Raw genomic sequence first — 20,303 nt, forward strand, 5'->3', positions numbered from 1 at the left:
TACATGTTTTTTTTGTGTCTAATTTTAAATATTATAAATCTACTTTAAAAAAATAAGAAACCAATAGCCAATAGGTATATATTTCTTATTAAAAATATGATTTTTACATTTTTTAAATAATATTCTAAAATATGTAATGCATAATATATTATTTCTATTTCATTTTCTCAAGAAATATATTTTTTTTGAAAATGTTGATGAATTGAATTTCAAAGAAATAACTTATTATTTATAACTTGAAAAGCTTTAAAAGTTTAAACGAGTAGTAAAGAAAAAATATCTATTCTGCATCCTCCACATTTAATCTGCATGCATAAATAAACTAAAACAATAATAATCAAACAAACTATATCAATTCAGCTATGTTTTTCTTGGAAAATTGTTTAAAATATTGAACAAAAAAAAATTTAATTTAAACAAATAGTTACTATTTAAAAAAAAAAAAAACGCATTTCAAAAACTATTATAAACATTCGATTATTTTTTATTTTTGCATAATATTTATATAGGTATTAAAATAAATAATAATAATTACTACGAACTAATATAAAATGTATTAATTTTGTGACAGATGTAATCAAATAAATAGTGTTCACGTTTTTCATCAGTTATCAGAAAACTCTACCTCGAATAATAAATTATGTATTCAAAGTATATAATACACACACACACACACACACACACACACAAAATATGTAGAAGGACCTTGTACATGGTCATTCATGCCATTTTGTCGGCCTAATTTTGCAGTCTGCGTCTGTCACGGGTGGTGCACAGCTATTATACCTACACGAAGTCGGTGGTGGCGCGTTTGTCGTCGACTCGCACACGCGCTGAGGAAACCGTACTTGGTTATATTATACAATGGGCATTGATTGAACTGTATAGGGTGAATTCTAATCATTAATAACAATGGATACGCGCGCCGACGGTTTCGAGTGGACGGTTGGGGGTGGTTTAGCCACCTGAATGGATATTTGTGCTTTTCATTTTGGTCGATTTCCCAACGGAAAACGGTAGTAACGTATCTAGGTTATTACTATAAGTATGTATGTATGTATGTATGGGTAGAATAGATGTGTGTTTGTAAAGTTGACATATACACACATACATGTTCGCATTACTGATGCTATGGAAGCGACACAGTTTTATACAAAATACCATCGTTGTCGTCTTGGTGGCGGTGGTGGTTTAGATACAATTATGTAAATTACTCCGATATAAGCCAGTGTGTGTTTGTTTTCACGTAATCGGCGAAGAAAAACACGTATACTTCCCGGAGAGGGGGTCATTGGTGTTTCGAGTTAGAGCATGAAATACGTTACATAACCGCAAAACGCTTTGCCACCCTCGTGAAGATCGTCGATTACGTTACGTGACGTCTTAAACTATTTTAAACTCAAAACCCTCTTGAACAGCGAACCTATAATTGGTTTGAAGAAGACGAGTTTTTCACAGCCACATAATTTTTGAGTCCAACGAAATACCCTACTACAGGTTATGTTTATTTATGAATTAAATATTGTCCATAGCATTGACCACTAATTCGTATTTTGGACGACCTGATTTAACTCAACTATTCGCTTTTGGTACTTTAAACAATGTTTAATGATTGCAAATAAACTGAAAATCATTTTGTTTTAGAATCAAAATAATATAATCAATTAACTATAGCCGTTTTCATAAATTTAAAAACGTTTGTGTATAGTTGAAAAATAGCAAAATAATATGATTTTAAAACGGATTGATGAATACAGAATAAAGGATATAATATACAAGAAACATTTAAACCGTAGCTCAGCTAAGATTCATTAAAGGAGAACCGTATTTATGGATTTGTTTTTTTACTTTTAATACACATCTAAGTTTTAATTGTGTACTGTGACTTTTAATAGTATATATATATATATTATTTCGTCACTCAAAATGTAGAAAACTGTAATATAATTTAGTATTTGAAACAAAAGTAATAAACATAATTGCATAATACACAAAGTAAAGTGAATAATAATAAACACAATTTAAAATGCTATTTAAAACTATAGTGTTTATAGTTCATAAAATTCTACGGCATTTCAAATAACAGTAATTGATTCCCATAGAAACTATCTAAAAACATGACTATATAAAGTTTTGGCTTCAGCGTTTCAGTTGGATATCATGTTATCGATTGAATAAGTGGTTATAATACAATCATACGATCATACAATGCATAGAGATTCTTTTTTTTACAAAAAAAACATATTATATGACATATTAAGTTGACGGTATTATTTTTTACAATTTTTAAGTACTTATAAAATATATTTGCACGTCAAAAAATCAAATAAACCAGTAAATATATTAGACGACATTATAATGTGGTAGGTATATAGATAAATAGAATAATTATAATATATTAATATTTAAATTGCGTACTTTTTAATTAATATCTACAATCTACATAGTTTCTTATTATGTACAAATACACTGATTCATGTAGTCCTGTAATGTTTTAAAGAATTCACGAAAAACAGAAAACGGCTAAAATGTTAAGTAAATTCTTATGCGAAATTTGTCGTGTTTTAGAATAGCAGAAATTCTTACGAAATTACAAAGTATTTTACAAACATCTTGACTACATTGTATCTATTGAGTTAAAGTAGATCAAAGGGATGAGCATATAATATACAATGCACGAAATGTCCTGTGTAGTTGTATACAATTCTGTCACATTAAGTTATAATATTTTTTATTTTAAATTTATTATAATTAATATATTATTTTTCCATTACGTTCTGTTCAGATATAAAATGAGAACATTTAAATGAAAAGTTTATAATATCATATATATATATATATACCATAATATAGTATTTCATACATTTCAATAAATTTAAAAATTAAATAATAACAAATAAATATGTTTCTTTGAAATAGTTTATGTTTTGTTTGAGTTGCAATGTGGGTAGTTATGGTCAAAGTATTTCAAATACAAAAACCACACACATTGTTTCATATCAATAATAATTATTAATTGATTATTCTATCCAAATAATTCATTGGAAACTTTGCATAGATATAAATCAAAGAATGGCTTTAAACTACATGTTAAAATAAATCTATATTTACTAAAAGATTTAAAAAATTAAATGTTGAAAAAAAATAAACAAATATGCAATAGTAAGTTAAGATTTTAATTTGAACAAATTATTCAATTATCATCATACAATGATAAATATTTGTAAAAATACTTTATAAATTCCAATGCACTCACACAATTAAAACGAATTAAAAGTGATAAAAACATATTTACAGTTTCAAATAAATCTTTTAATATAGCTTCTTCGATCTGTTTAAAATATAAAGTAATACATTGTTTTCATTTTGTGAGAGGGTTTTAAGAGAATATTATCAAGTTTTCTGTAAAATATTAAAATCATCTATACATGTATACAATATTTTTTACACATTTAAAGAGATAATAAAGATATGACCTCTATACTGCAGATGAATAAATCTAATTTTGTGTTAAAAACTTTATAAGCTTTATGTTATATACATAAAAAACATTAATTATGATTTTAAAAGTTTCCCGAGCGCAAAATATAACTTGAATAACCTCTGATGAATATTTTTTCAATTTTTTTTCCTTTATTTTACCAAGAAAAAATTAAAAGCTTTTATTAGATCCAATATGATTGGATTTAATAAAATAAAAAATAAATATATTTTTTTATTTTAGAATTCCAAGATAAATTTTTAATTAAAACAAGAAAAATCTATTCATATTTGATTTTAAATAATGCAAAAAAGATATAAATAGTATATTAAAAATATCACTGTACGAAAATTATAATTCATATTAAAATACCATGACGTATTGAAATTGAAATAATCAATATTATGTATGCACATAATAATATGTGAAATATCACCTAAGCCACACTTACTCGGTATATACTTAAAATAAGTTAAATATCAAAAAAGTAAGACATTGAGTTCTCTCCCACGATAAAGCCCTTTAGAGTTATTATTAGTTATTATACACAGAAAATACCAATATAATAAAATGGAATGTAATTATTAATTTAAATCTTGATTAAAATAGTGTATATAACTATATAAGTAACGAATCGAACAATAAACATATTCTATATTGATATACTATAGATTGTTATAATTTATAACAATGTACGATACAATATTTACTGTGATCATAAAATAATTGATATTGTTCGCAACAAGTTATAATCGTGATCCAATCATTCATACATTAAACCATATCGTTGTTATGATATTAATCAATGATAAATCTCTAAATCGAATAAAATCTCTGTATAAATATTTCCATAATGTCATAGCATGTATTGTTAGTACTTACGTGTAAACGATAATGTATGGTAAAAAAAAAAGTTTAAAACAGATTAAAAGGAGACGTTTTAAAATATGTATTCTCTTTAAAACTGAAAACAAATATAAAAGGCCAATCAATTATTCAGTGGCTCCGGTATGTTTGTTTGTCGGCGGTACGAGACATTACAATTGCAACATTAAATCGTTAGACATTTTATTTATTAACATTCGTAAGATAAAGTCGAAAAGCTCCTGTTGACTGGTTTACGATATTACCTAAATAAAATTATTATAAATCGACATAAATAGTATGAACCTGATGTGGACGAGACTTCGTCGTTGTTGTTGTTTATACGGACAAGTAAGAGGAGAAAAGACGACGGAAATTCAATTTTGTCTTGCCGAGCAGAGTGTGTTTGCTCAATTCAATATTGAACTTTCCACACGGGGACGAAGGGGCCCCACCGGTAATGCTCTCAGGTAAATATGTAAACCAATAAATGACGGGGAAATAATAACACATACACGTGCATGTCCCGAGCGCACAAATCTCAAGCCGTTTTGACTTTTCGAAAATGATTAATGTCGCTCGACCAGATTTTTCTACGGTGTATTGAATTTTGGTGAAACAAAATAAATAATAGTATACCACATACACACATATTATATCTATATATTATGTTTATATTCCAACGAAAATATTAATATTTCATCCAGCCGAATGTTTTATCGTGACCCATGGGCCGCCGCGCGTGCTAACCCTAAAACATAAGCCATACGAAAAAAACGCGTCCTTTTTTTCGAGTTTTTAAAATAATACATTATTCTGTTTATTTCTGTATATACCATCATACTCTTTCCGCGCTCACTAACATAATTTCAGTAAATCACAATGATATACAAACATACGCATGCCTACACCGTTTTCTTCTCGTAATTTAATATCAATTATCTTGTGTACACTGAACCTTAGTGCCGTAGACAAGAATTTACATGGTGACCTAACAATTATATTTAGATAATTAAAAAAAAAACACACATGCAACACATTGTATTATTGTTCATAATTGTATTTTTAATTGATTTTAGTATCTTATAATATATACATAGATATTAGTTATTATATTTGATAAAACCGAACACATTGCGAAACATTTTTGTGTTGAACTACATAAAGACTAAAAAAAATAATTATTTGTCATTTAAAAGTTAACTTGCACGACATGTATTTATAATTGTTCAAAAGTACTTTAGTGTCGAGTTCAAAAAAAGAGAAGGCATAAGGATATTTCGTTCTGTAAAATAAGAGACATTTCTTTTTAATCAAAAATATATTACAATAATTGCGCATTTACTTATGTCTGTTTTCCAAAAACACTAATAATGAGGATAGCATATTGATGACCTTATAAACAGGAAACAATTCAAAAATACACGGACAATTTTATATTATAATATAATTATTAAAATAATTCAGTAATTATATTATATTATATATGTAATGTTACACGTCCAATAGCTACAAATGCCACGGACAGTTTGCCTTATCATAGTAAAAAATATATAATTATTACTACCGAGTTATTTAATCGTTGTTTTGAGATAAAATTAAAATATGAAATTGATGTACAAATGGACAAGGCAAATATTCAAATCATTATTTTTTTTAGTTTTGACGCACAACATTGATTTTGCATAGTTTATTTGTAATTTTAAACGTACAAAATGTAGGTACGTAAAAAATTAATAAATATTCTACATTTGTAAACAAATTCATAAAATGCCTATAAATACTAAAAAATATAAACTCTGAATAATTAAACTTGGTCAGAAATGCATATCAATTACAGAAAAAATGTCAAAAATCTTTAAAATCTCACGCCTAGTTATTAACTACGTTTTCACTTTTTTAATTTAACTCAATATGATAATAATACGTATAATATGTATTAATTATAATATTATATCAATACCTATTATTTTATTATAAACTTATATTGAAATATTGCGATTGTTTCGTTTTGTTTTGAATACGTAAATATTATTATTATGATAATATTTCGTTGAATGTAATTGTTTTTTTTTTTGTATCATCAACTTTCAAACCAGCTATTAAAAAGGTCCCTTGATAATAATAATAATACGCCGTGACTAGAGAATGTATATGCAATGGAGTACACTATATTATAATATACGTTGTAGTCGTAGTACCTAATTATTTAAGTTTATTAAATGGTTGAACACATAAATTATTTTTAATTTAAAAGGCATTGCAGATGCACCTATATCTATGTTTAGGTGTAAATATTTATGTTTAAAGTTTTAATTAATAACTTTTAACACTATAATTTGCATTCAAAATATCATTAATTAATATAATTTCAATATCACAGTGGACCAAACTGGACGTTAAAAATCTTCGTCGTAACTATTTATCATTGCAACTTTTTCCCTAGTGAGAATGTTTTTTAAAATAAATGTTAAGTACTGAGTAGTGCTTTATTATTAATCCAGTGCTCTTTCAATACAAATAAGACTATTGTTAACTGGGAAGTGCAATTTAAGTAAAGCCATACAAAACCATAAAATCAAGATTCAAATGAATTTCAAAAGGATGCTACGTATTATATATTATATATTATATATTATGTACAATGTACATTTAAAGTTTTGATGATGAACCAAATGTTACTATCAATGTTAAATATTCCGGAAATATAGGTGATTACTAGATGATGATAGTAATATGGTGGAGGACACCAGTCATTGTTTATAATCACAAACTTGTATATATTCCCATTCTTGATTCATAAGTTTAATCATTATAATATATCGGGTTTTACTAAGATAATTAATGAAAATCGATTTACAGATTAAGAAATTGGATATTTATTTTTTAGTTTTATTACTACTTTGTTGAATGAGAGAAGCTAGTAAAAATTACAAGAATAGTTTTTGTAAATGAACAAATAAGGATAATAACTCAAAATACCGTTTTACTAATTGATACAGATTAAAATGTGTTTTGGATTTTTTAAATCGGAAATTTACATTATAGAATATATTTTTATTGCACATACATATTATTATAATATTTTTATGTATTATACTCTTATGTCTCTGTTCTAATTAAAATTAAAACTATATTTATTATCATTGTCGGATATATGAGGGGGGAAATTGAGGATTCATCCTCAAGTGTAATATTTTTTTGCGTATCTTACATAATTTATACATTAGTAACAAATAGAAAATCTGTGGTTATGAGTAGAAAAGTAAATTCAACATTTTTGTCGTAGAAAAAAAGATAGATTAATTGCAAAAACAAGTTTTACATACAGATATTAATTAATTAATACTCGATCAAAACAAAATTGTAAAAAAAAGTTAAACCTTTATTATGATCAATAGTATGTAACTATGTAATACAACTTGTATTAAATTGTCAGATTTTTATTAGCAACTACTTACTTAATTTACTAAAGTATCCTAAAACTCAACAAATTATCAAAATCTAACATAAATTAGCCAAACAATAAAAATCAATTTTTTTTATAAGATAATTTTTAAAATTAAAAAGGCTTTGTTTTGTTATATTTATTAAACATTTTATTTTGTACACTTAATTATTTGAATATTATTTAATAACAATCCTTTTAATGATAATCATATAATATTTTTTAAATATATTATAAATTTAAATTAAATAAATATTAATAAAAATTATTATTACAAAAACTATCACATAAATATTAAGTTTGTATTCGTGTGAAGAATTTATTGTTATTAGAAATATTTTAAATATTACCAGCATACGTAGTCCTGATTATTATGTAATAATACAATTTGTATACTAGCTACTGCAATGCACCCAAACTTATATATATTATTATAATAGTAAATAATAATGTATTAAAGTATAAATAGATTACGGTCGTATGATATAACTTAGACTCCTATTAAAAACTAATGAAATATATGTGTACTCTAAATATGACGTATTTTTTTAGATAAAATCACTATTATTTAATTATGTATGTAAAGTATATTAATATAATATTAATATAAATTGTTATGTGTTTTATTCTTGGAATGAGAAATTAGAATATTCAGTTATTAATTAACGATTTGGTATTTAGTAAATATGCATATCACAGTCCGAGAAGACTAGAGTGATCAAGATACTAAACTTAATTGCAATCCAACAAGATAGATAAATGAGATGAATTTCGATATTTTAATTTCAATTTTTATGTAATTACACAAACGTGTTGGATTTATAAAAACATTTACACTCAAGAAATCATCAACTATGGTTTTTTTTTTCATAGCCAATAAAACAAAATATTTTAAATTATGAAGAATATACTAAATATTCTCTAAAATTTAAAATATGCTCAAATAAACAAATATAATTGTTTCTACCAATTCTGTAATCAACATTTGTCCACAAAGTTCACGCCTGTTGATCTACATAAACCCAATAAATATAATAATGTAAAATCCACTTTATATAATTCATATTCATAGATATTATAAATGTATTAAATAAAAATTACATATTCGGTAACATTAATCTAAAACATGATAGTGTACTAGTGTTTGACATATTATTATAAACTGACCGTAGCCGAATCATTATAATTTATTAGTTGGCGCAGTTATTGTCGTCGTCTTCATTGCATCGTCCTCCTGAGTTATTGTCACTTTTGAACTCGCTCTGTAGTATTCATATTTAATACTGTTTCCTTCACGAAACCCTTCTCGACACCGTAGTCGCAGTCTTATCATTACCTGCATCATGGCGTGCATTCGCCAAACTTCCGTTTCCATTCTGTTGCTCAACACTTCGATCCATTCAAATAACGTCAGGGCTGCTACATTTATCTCCTTAACGTCAAAATATGTACTCTGCCATCGCTGTACGTACCCTCTTATCGGCCACATAGCAATTTCTGCCACTATTATTCTACGTGCGATGACGTACGACGTTTGCCATTTCCCAGTGTATATATTTTATATTTATATACATATTATACGCATATACGTATATTACACATACGTATACAGGGCATTATATAAATATGGACAATATACGTCAAGATAGAAGAATATTAGCTCATATACTCATAGTTTATTGAGTTTCAAAAATAATAACTGTATAAATAGTTCTTCTCGCTGAGTCACCTGTTTATAATTATGGTAGCTTATAGTTGTGATTTTTAAATTTTCTGACTTGACTATTATATAGATATACGATTTGAATTTGATATTTTATTATGTTTATAAATTATTCTGATTTTATTGATCCTATTTTGAAATATTTAAAAAATAATATATAAATATTGAATGACTGTATATAATATACCATATAACAGGCGTCAGGCGCCATTTCTATTACTTATACAATTAATAAGTTATTATACCAAATTATTAAGTTTTTAATGTTTTATATTAAAATATATTTTGGATGATGAATCACCAAGTCTGACATCCACGCCAGACCAAGCAAAAAAAAAAAAGAAATATAATTATATATTACTAAAAAAAATAGCTTATGAAAAATAACAAAACATAAATTATTTTTTCTTTTACATTATATATAATAATATACAGATAACCTTATTAATTTGCCTATACTAATCTAATAATCTAGAAGATATAATAATAATTATTAAAAATTATGTATTTTTTTTTATTAAAATAGTTTTTGATTTAAATAAATTTGAATCAAATAGTATCGTATCATTTTTAAAATAACCTTCGTTGTAACTCAAGTAAATAACTAGAAATAGACTAACTTAATATAGAATATAGTTGTACAATGATCAACTAATGGTGGAAATTAAAATAAGAGTAACTTATTTAAATCACATAAACCGGTAGCTTTTCCAACTTTTATATTGTGGATAAATAGTAGATTAATACTATTCTACAGCTGACTACATTATTGACACGAATAATTCGCCAAGAAACGAAGTTTTGAGATCTACCTATACTTATATCCGAAATATGCCAGATTTTCTCCAAAGAATTAGTTAAATTTTAAGTATGCGTAATATTAGTATATAATACTACATTGAATGGAAAGGTTTTAGAGTTTATTAGCACAACGCGTTTGTCGAGTTATTTTTATTCTTAGGTTTTTGCTGCTCCCGTTTTGTCGCAAATAAATTACGTTCAAGAATTTCATTTCCCGTCCACATTGTCCCTCAGGACCCGATTTTCCCTTACCCCAGACTGTACGTCACCAGCTCCAAGTCGTTTTAACACGGCGTATATACGTTCTAACACACACACACACACGTATATATATTTATAGAATGTACCTTCCAGCGTGCGTGATGTTATAAAGTTTTTTTTATATATATATATATTTTTCCAATAGAAAACTCATTCATGAGGAAGACACTTTAGATTTAATCGAATCTGACCTGATCGTTTATCCTATACAATAATAATAATAATAATAATAACGGTAGCTCGTCGAATTCTAATTATCGATAAGTATCAGCTCGTCTGATGGTGTGCTCTAGCCCTCAAGCAACGTTTATTATATACATCGCAAACGGGGTCGAAAACCGAACGCGTTTGATGTTAACTAATAATGACGTACCCCAATTTTCGTCGTCATACGTACTATATATTATAATATAAGGTTAATGTTATTGTGTCATACTGTCATGGCGTCAAGTTTATTTATTATAAACCAATCGCTTTTGTATTATCGCGGAGAACTGCGTGCATAATAATGTAATGTTTATAAATAAAATATAGAGGTGTTCGATATATCCTCATTCACGTGAAAAATAATAATTATCGTTCGCAACACGAAAACAAAATAACAAAACAAAATCCCAGAGGAGAGATTAAAAATGTCATCGTAATTATTTTGACTTTTACGCCTATACTTGTACAGTTATACTCGGTTAATTTGATTTGTTAAAACAAAGAGAAAGAATAATTGTAATTAATTCCAAAAAGATTAATTTGAATTTCAGACGTTCAAAAGTCGACTCGGTCGTGTAATTGTTTAAGTACTCTTAAGTAGCTGGTAACGGAATTATCATATATCCAACTCGAAAATCGAATTACTATGCACCAGCTCCTTCTAATACGATTATGTACAATGTTTGTGTAGGAATAATGGTACGATATTATATTATAACCCATACCTACTATGCTTAAGTCGTTATCGATAATAAAATAAAATGTAACGCGTAATGTTAAATATAGTGATGTGATTTTCAATAGACAACCGCCAATATTTTCATTCAAACCAAAATAAAATACAATCACACAATGCTTACTGTATAAACAATGTTATAATAATATTGTATTATAAAGAAAATATAACCACGTTGTTCTTGTATGTCACAAGGTTAGGTTTAGTACGTAATACCTATTATATTAATATTTAATGTATAGTTATATCATCGTCACTTGTCTATAGTCACGATATTAAATCGCGAATATTAATATATTGCTTTCTTCTCGGGGCCATGACGTGGGTTTTATTACATTTGATTTCCAGGAAGTGGAAATAATAATTCTCAGCGACGAAATCCGTATCAAAGGATAGAGGACCCTTCCCGTAGAGGGTGCTTTTATTGGCCGGAAAGATGTAATCATAAAGTCAAATTCTTGTTAAAGGGCAAAAAAAACATCCCTTCGTCCTTTACCCCGGATTCGCAGTAACAGTGTGTATGTGTGTGTGTGTGTGTGTGTGTGTGTGTGTGTGTGTGTGTGCGTATGTATCATCATATACACCGCGGGCGCATATTATTATTACTATCTCACCGTTACTCGTCAACGTGATACGCGACGCGCGGAGAAATCGAATTCCGCGCGCGCATTAAAACGGAACCGGAAAGAACTTAATTTAATAATGAACTCTATGTGCACAGCCACGGCGGCCACCGGAGAAAAGAAGCTTAAAGAAATTGCTTTTTGGAACATTTTTTCCCGCCAATTCTTACTTTTACCACTAGGGCGTGAGGCGAATGCGAATTTTTTTCCCAAAGCCAATATTCCCGTCACGTATTCATCAGTGATCCGATTTTTTCTCTCCACTATCCCACGCCCAGAAATTGACACTGCAGTCGCCCCCGCCGACGACGAAGACCTTTTGTCATTAAAACCTTGCGCGTGCCCATTTGCATACTTCTAGAATAATATAATATATACATACATGATATAGATATATAAAAGTCGCTGGTTATTCGATGCTTTGGGCATTTCTATAGGTTTCGGTTAAGATTTAATAAATTTATTATTACACTCCACTCATCATTTTCCGGCCAGTAATCCACTATCATGCCAACAACGATAAAAAAAAAAAAAACAATACCATCACGATAGGTTGTACTTGGCTAAATCAAATTACCAACTGCTGCGTAGTAACAAAATTAGTTTATATTTATCTGCTAGTATTCTATTGCAGTAAAACAAAATGTCGTAATAATAATTTAATATACTTCTCTATGATTCAATATTTAAAGTCCATATGTATTGATATGTTACAGAACTAAACTTTGCTTTACAATATTTATTTAAGGTAAAAAAAAAAATACGTAGGTTTACTGTTTAAAAATAAAAACCTAAATATTAGGTTGTGATCTGTTGTACATCAGTCGTCGAGTGAATGAGTGTAATTAATCTGCTAAATTTGAATTCAATAAAATATGTAAATCATTATGTACGAAATACGATTGTGAGTTGAGGTCTGTCAGCCTATAACGCTAAGTGTATTTAATGATATGTTTTTGGATATTGCTTTTAAAATAATTTATGTGACTATAATGATAATAAATAGCTTAAAACTAAATGAAACATTTTTAAAATAAAATTATGTATAGTGAAATGTATAATATTTGATATTACTTATGTTATTATTAATATTTCAAGTCTCCGCAGATATAACTTTTAAATTAAATTAATATCGAATTTCTTGTTTAAATATGTGCTGGGGATTCTACTTAACTTCGATTTGCCCACGAAAAACCAAACGGTCGAATCGTGTAGAAGTGATCTAAAAATCGCTGCAAATTGATTTTTACTTAATAAAGTTGACCTTTAAAGTAGACCATATTACTGAATTTATTGATATAGACTCTCACTTGACTTATTGTTATCAAATAAAAAAAGATGAATTTTCTAAATACAGTTATTATGCGGTTCTTTAATTTTAATACATTGTTTATTTTATATAGCGTGTAATAGTGTCATATTATTCTAACAGAGAAATACAAGGAGATTTTCAATACACGTAAACCATTAGGTGATTCGCATAAAAAGTCGCTATTAAAACAATTTAAAAAGGAATTTTTGCAGGTATCCACATTGCTATAATTATCCCTTAATATTATTATTTGTATCACAGTTGTAGAATTCTTGAATTGAATCCCAACCGATGAGTACCACAAATCTTGTAAAAATGAACGTAATATTATTTAAAATGTTTATTATGCTAAACTAGCAATGTAATGAAAAACACGAAATGTTCATAAAAAACGCTGAACAATAATGCCATAATATAATTTAAGGGTAACGAAAATTGTTGTAAGCAAATTGTCACCAATCTAGATTAATATCTCTTTAATAAATAAATAAAAAAAACAAAATGAATGAATTACGCTTGAAAAATAACAATCCTGTATAGTGAGTAAACTATATACTAACTTTGCGTCACCAAGTAATTTATATTATTTAAGGGCACTATTCATGGGCACATTTGAATAACTATAAAAAATAATATTATTATTGCTATTACCATGCGCAGTGTATCAGAATCGGGCGACATCTCCCGATCGATATAATAATACTATGTACACATAAGAAGAGTATGTGTTATAAAGAGTTTTTAAGAAGATGTATTATAGACATAATATAATGTCTATATATCCATACTTAGTACACATTTTCTTTTGTTTATAATTTATATTTTATACTTAATATTATATATTTAATATGTATTTACATATTATATATGTGATATTCAAAAGTATTTTGATAAAGTTCCTATATCTACTTACTCAAATTGTTTTACAAAAAAAACAAAAAATATACATATACCTATTATTTTTAAATTTATTTTTTACATAATATTATCATGATAATCTATAAAAAAAAACAATTACATACATATAATTCTAATAAATAGAAAAAATAAACAGTTACTCCATGATACATAAAGTACTTAGTAGGAATAGCGGTGAAAAAAATTTCCTATTAATACAAATTCAAGTTTGCAAAAAACCACACTATAATAAAATATCATTATTTTTGGTGAACTTTGACAATATCAATAGATATATTATATAACCTAAAGATATTTATTATTTTATTGTATATTATTATTATATTATATAAAACTGAACCTGATTCAAAACTATTAGAGAAAATATAGGCATTTTAAACAAATTCGTTTGTCATAGTAATAAAACCACGAAGTATGATACTATCTGGATTTTAACACAAATTTCGTGTAAATATAAATCGATCAAAATCATGTAAGCACATTAAAATTAGTAAATAACAAATCACTGAACCTTATGAAAAACTGTTCGATATTATAATAGCTTGAATACATAATATCACAATATTGTTTCCCCCGAAGAGTACAATACATATAGGTTATATATGAAATAATTTTATAATTCGATTTATTTTCCAAACTTAATATCAATACAATAATAATAATAATAATAATAATAAAAAAAATGTAACTTAAAAACTAATACAATAGGTAGCCAAATACCAATATTTTTCTATAAAAAGTAATACGTCATCATATTTATTTGATTTTGTTCCGTATTCTTCATACTTCAGTAACGTTTGAGTACTTTTCAATTGTACTTTTCTGGTTAACGTTGTTTACACTCGAGTATTCCGTTTTATTGTACATTACATTACGAGCGTTCTATAATAATTCTTTGCGTTTGTTTATCCATGCTTATCAACTTTACCGATAGGATATTACTTGTGTTCTGGTATCGTTCGGATGTTGCACGAGAATTCACTATATTCACTTGTATACCAGGTCAACATTCATACGAAAGCCTCGACTAATGCCATTGTCACAAATAATATATAATCCCAAACCCGATATTGTGTCATGAAATAATGAAAATTTGAGTAGCGCCGAATATTAATTTGTTTTTCAATTTACGAATGTATAATAATATTTGACAGAATGAAACACAATAATACTTTTATGTAATAACAGATTTTATGACATATATTTTTGTAGCACTAGGTTATATACGTATATATAATATACTCTCGTTCGAGCGACACTATAACTATATTATGGTTGGTAGCCAGGCACCAGCTGACATTAAATCACCGCTCGCGTAGAAGTTTATGTGCGAAATATAATATTTTTAATTTAAACAGCGTAATATTTTAAGATTGTATTTGTTTCAGTTGTAATGCCCGGAATTTGGCCTCCCGAAGAAGCGGAGGAGCCGATTTTCTTCCCGAATGACAATAGCGTCAAGTCAAACAACGGAGGCAACGAATTACAAAGGGACGAAGTTAAATCGGCCGACCATAAAGAAGAGAGAAACACACCTGTTGGAGGTATTTCTGCTTTATTTTAATTTGAATGAAAATTCTAAAATTGTACCAAAAAACTTTAGCTCGCTTTAATCTTGAGGTACAACACCATATAGACAAGATTAGACGTATGATTAATATAGGTAAATTATTACCTACATTTTGGGACAACATAGTTCTGTAGTTTATTTCACACTAAGCACATAGTATAGTCCATTTTCTATTTCATTATATTATGTATAATACAACTATCTAGAATATAACGTATTACGGTGTTGAGTATAACAACGCATATTACTGTGACAGAAATCGAGCGCATTTTTATATATTATAGTGTGTGTTAATCGCACGGGACGAGAGGAGAGCGTATTACCGAGAATATAATATAATAATATATATTAATATGGCCGAAGAATGAACGAAGTCACTCGTACTAGTGTGCTCCTGTGCGTTTATATAAATGTACAGGAGTCGCCATTAATTGAATTGAATTATTCAGAACATTAAGTATATAATATGCCATGGTGGCGGACCGGGAAACTGCACATTCGAAACAGACAATGGTCATCGGATTAATGATTCGGTCTGTAGACAGGGTATATATATATATATATAAGCGCTATGAGCACGCGGGTAATCACACTACTATACATGTGTGTATATATAGTACGCACGGGTAAATGGCTTTCAATGAGCCGAAACAAGCCGACTAATGAAGTCGCATTTTTATTTTGTCCGAAACATTGTGTATGGTGCAATATAATGTATATTATAGTATTATGGCCGAGCGCTCAAGACGGATTAGTACGCACGCAAATTATCTCCTCGGATTTTGACAAATTTATTTATAATACAATCGGTGACAATTTTCCGAACGATTTTCGTCAAACAAACACTAATTTATATATTATCATGATACATAAACATAATAATATATAATATGAATTTATTAATTTTATTATCTCACTATGTTTGTCTAAGTTATTATATACCCGCACTTAGTATCACAATTAATATAATATTATAATAGTTTTATAATATATTCCAACACCAGTTATCTATAATCCTGATTTAAAAACATTTATATTTTTATAAATTTTAAAACGGAAATTAATTATTTAAATTTTTAACAAATACGAAAACAATAATTTTCACTTTTTATTTTTTGTTTGTGTATTCAGTATAGTGTTATAAACTGCAGTTCTCTTATACAGAACCATTTTTCAAAATTATATTACAAAAATATTAATTAAGTAAAAAACTATATTATTGACTGAAAAATACAATATTATGGCACATTCTTTAAAAATATAAAATAATAGTGTAAAATTAAAGATGAGAGTTGCAAGTTTTCCACTATTATAACTTAAATAAAACAAAAAAATATGAATACAATATATGAATAGTTATATAAATAATTTGCTCTGTAAATACATTAAAATACTTATACACGTGCTCATTTTCCTATTTAATGTAATTGTATAATAAGTAATTGCTATTTGTGTTCTACAAAAAACACTGATTCAAATTACGCATTCTTAATTACTCAACGGCTAACATTAGGTATATTCACAATACAGAGTAATTCACTAGGAATGATTACCTGTTTTTCCCTTCAATTTTGCAGTAATTTAACAATGATTTTTTTGAATTTTTAAATATACTTTTAATGTTATATTTTCAAATTCTCGAGGTTTTTTATACTATTTAAAGAGTGTTTTGTGTAAGTAAAAACTTTTGTTTAACAAATAAAAATCACCTTTTTTAGTTTTTACATTAAATTATTTCATGGATAATTCTTTTAAAAAATGGTTAAGTATCAAGACTAAAATTAGAAAAAAGAAAGGCCCTCTTTTTAAAAGTAGACATTTGTATCACCACATGACAGTCCTTAAGTACTTAATACAAAAGATGTTAAAAATTTAAAAATATGGTCTTAAATATAATTAAACATTGCAAAAATCAAATTCAAATAAATGAAAAAATGGGAGTATGCATGTTTGGTGAATCACTTTGTATAATGTTTACATATGTATTTATATTATTTTATAATGTACATTAAATATGTTATGGCTTCAAACGCACAAATTACCTTGCTCGCAACTTTCATAAATTGCAAATTGTTTTTTAACCTTGTTAAATGTTAAGAATTAACTTAATGTCAAAATAACATCTACGTAGCGAGAACTGTTTAAATTTAAATTAAATAACAAACTCAGAATTTTTTTTATGAATATAATTGCTGATTCATTGCAAAAAAAAAATATATGATATAACCGCGATTATATAATTAATTTTGTTAAAATTAATTTTATTGGATTTAGGTACATTATTGTAGTTTTTAATTAGGCTGGATTAAATAAGTTTAATTGGCAAAAAAAAAAAAACAATAATTGAAAGTTGTTAAACTAGATTACGGGGACGGGGTTTATAAATGACTTAATGAACTCACAGACGCAAAGCATTGCCGGTTGCAATGTAAATAATATATATATATATATTTGCAAATTATAAACTAATAACAATGACTTCACTATCTCGCGCAGTACACGGAATACGGTCAACAGTCAAGAATTACGATAAACTTTTTTTTACAAGTATAGTGTTAACGAAATCAAAGCAATACTATACTCGTCTATATACCTACACAACGCTATAACTACATATTATTATTATACCGTTGTGCAAATAGTGTAATACACTTATCATAGCCAAGTCGAAATAGCGTATGTGCGCAGAATATTTATTAACGACGGACACAGCAATACTATTACCGGCATTAAGTATTAACATATAAAATACACATCATACGCGCGTAGGTAGGTGGGTAGGTATACGCGGCAGCCAACATATAATATTATATCGTGTAGGTACGAAATAACGCGCGCACAGTGTGTAATACGTTTGGATTATACTTTCGGTAGAGACGTGTAGGAATAATACACGGCGCCGCCGGTGCCGGTGCCGGTGCTGTTGCTATTTGATTTGCCTTGAATTTTACACGGAAACAAAGTCGGGCCGAGACAAATGTGTAATACTGCTGAGCTGCAAAGCCGAGGCAGTGTCCGTAATTTAAATTTCAGGGTTTACTGAATTGTTATTTCACGGGTACGCGTTACTATAATATAACGGAACAACTCCTTTGGGTACTCCTCCTCGGGATCGGAGTGTAATGCGTTTTTGAAACGCTATAGTAAAATAGACGAGTTTAAGGTGGACCGTTGTGAGGGCATTATTACCGAGTCGTGTTTATATATATATTATATACGTATGATTCGAAAAACCAATTACGGCGACTCTCGCGCGATAAATCGTATTACGAAAAAAAAAAAAAATACGCATAGGTACGCTTACAAACGAATTATTGTGTAAATTGTTTTCATACTTACGACTTGTATTAATTGTTAATGGAATAATTTAGATTATCGTCGTCGTCGTCATCGTCGGCCCATTGCGTTATATTATTATTTATAAATATATAATGCGCGTAATGCCGCAGAAGTGTGTACTATAGTGTAGTAGTTGTTGTTGGTTTTCCGGCGGGCCGGTCGGATAGTACGCCATTTATAGCGTCGATATACATTTGTTATCTTTATGAGCTTTTCGCATTCTTTTAATCAATAAATATATGAAAACGTTATACACCCCCCCCCATATTCGATATATTTAATGTTTATAGCTTTTAATACTTTTAAAACTTTTATCGGTCGTAATTTTTGCATATTATACTACTTCGTGTCGGTGAATATACGCGTTTTCGTGACCCCAATAACGGATATAATAATATTATAATCCCACGCCATATATACTATATATATAAACATTATCCGTGATAATATAAATAAATATATATATATATATATATATGTGTGTGTGTGTGTGCGTGTGTGTAATAATATGTGTATTGTGAATATATAGCATATATAGGTAGTATAAGGTACGGATGAAAACTATCGAACCATCTTTTCGCTATATAACCTCTCGGCCACTGCCACTGTGCATTTTAAATAATATTTTATTTAACGTATATTATAGTGTTTTGTTTACATAAACGTGTTTTATAATTTAAACCGTTCACTTAAACTCATTTTGCTTTACCGGATTTAAACGAATTTAAATTATTTTGGATGATTTAAATAAAATGTATACATACACACGTCGTACAGCCGTACAGATATACCACATAAACTGTTAAAATGATTAATTCGTTTTTCTCAGCTCCCGCCAACCGATATTAACACAAACAAATTCAAAACGAACTAATCTGTACAATACGCAATTTGTAATAGTATTAATAATACGCGTGAAATCTATTTTAAAAACTGTAATACAATTTATATTTAATAAACAATAATATTAACCATCGGAAAATTAATTATATCATTGAAATTATTTATATCTATACCTAT

General features: G+C 27.5%; 1 protein-coding gene across 1 annotated transcript in view; it reads left to right on the forward strand.

Annotated features, from left to right (window-relative positions):
* Positions 1 to 20,303, forward strand: part of LOC132919685 (discoidin domain-containing receptor 2-like) — a 251,170-nt gene that overhangs the window by 188,827 nt on the left and 42,040 nt on the right. The window contains exon 9 of the mRNA XM_060981460.1: positions 15,763 to 15,918. Within this exon, the coding sequence (XP_060837443.1) occupies positions 15,763 to 15,918 (156 nt within the window). The remainder of the gene's footprint in view (positions 1 to 15,762; positions 15,919 to 20,303) is intronic.

Source organism: Rhopalosiphum padi, chromosome 2 (genome assembly GCF_020882245.1).
Source record: "Rhopalosiphum padi isolate XX-2018 chromosome 2, ASM2088224v1, whole genome shotgun sequence".
NCBI lineage: Eukaryota > Metazoa > Arthropoda > Insecta > Hemiptera > Aphididae > Rhopalosiphum > Rhopalosiphum padi.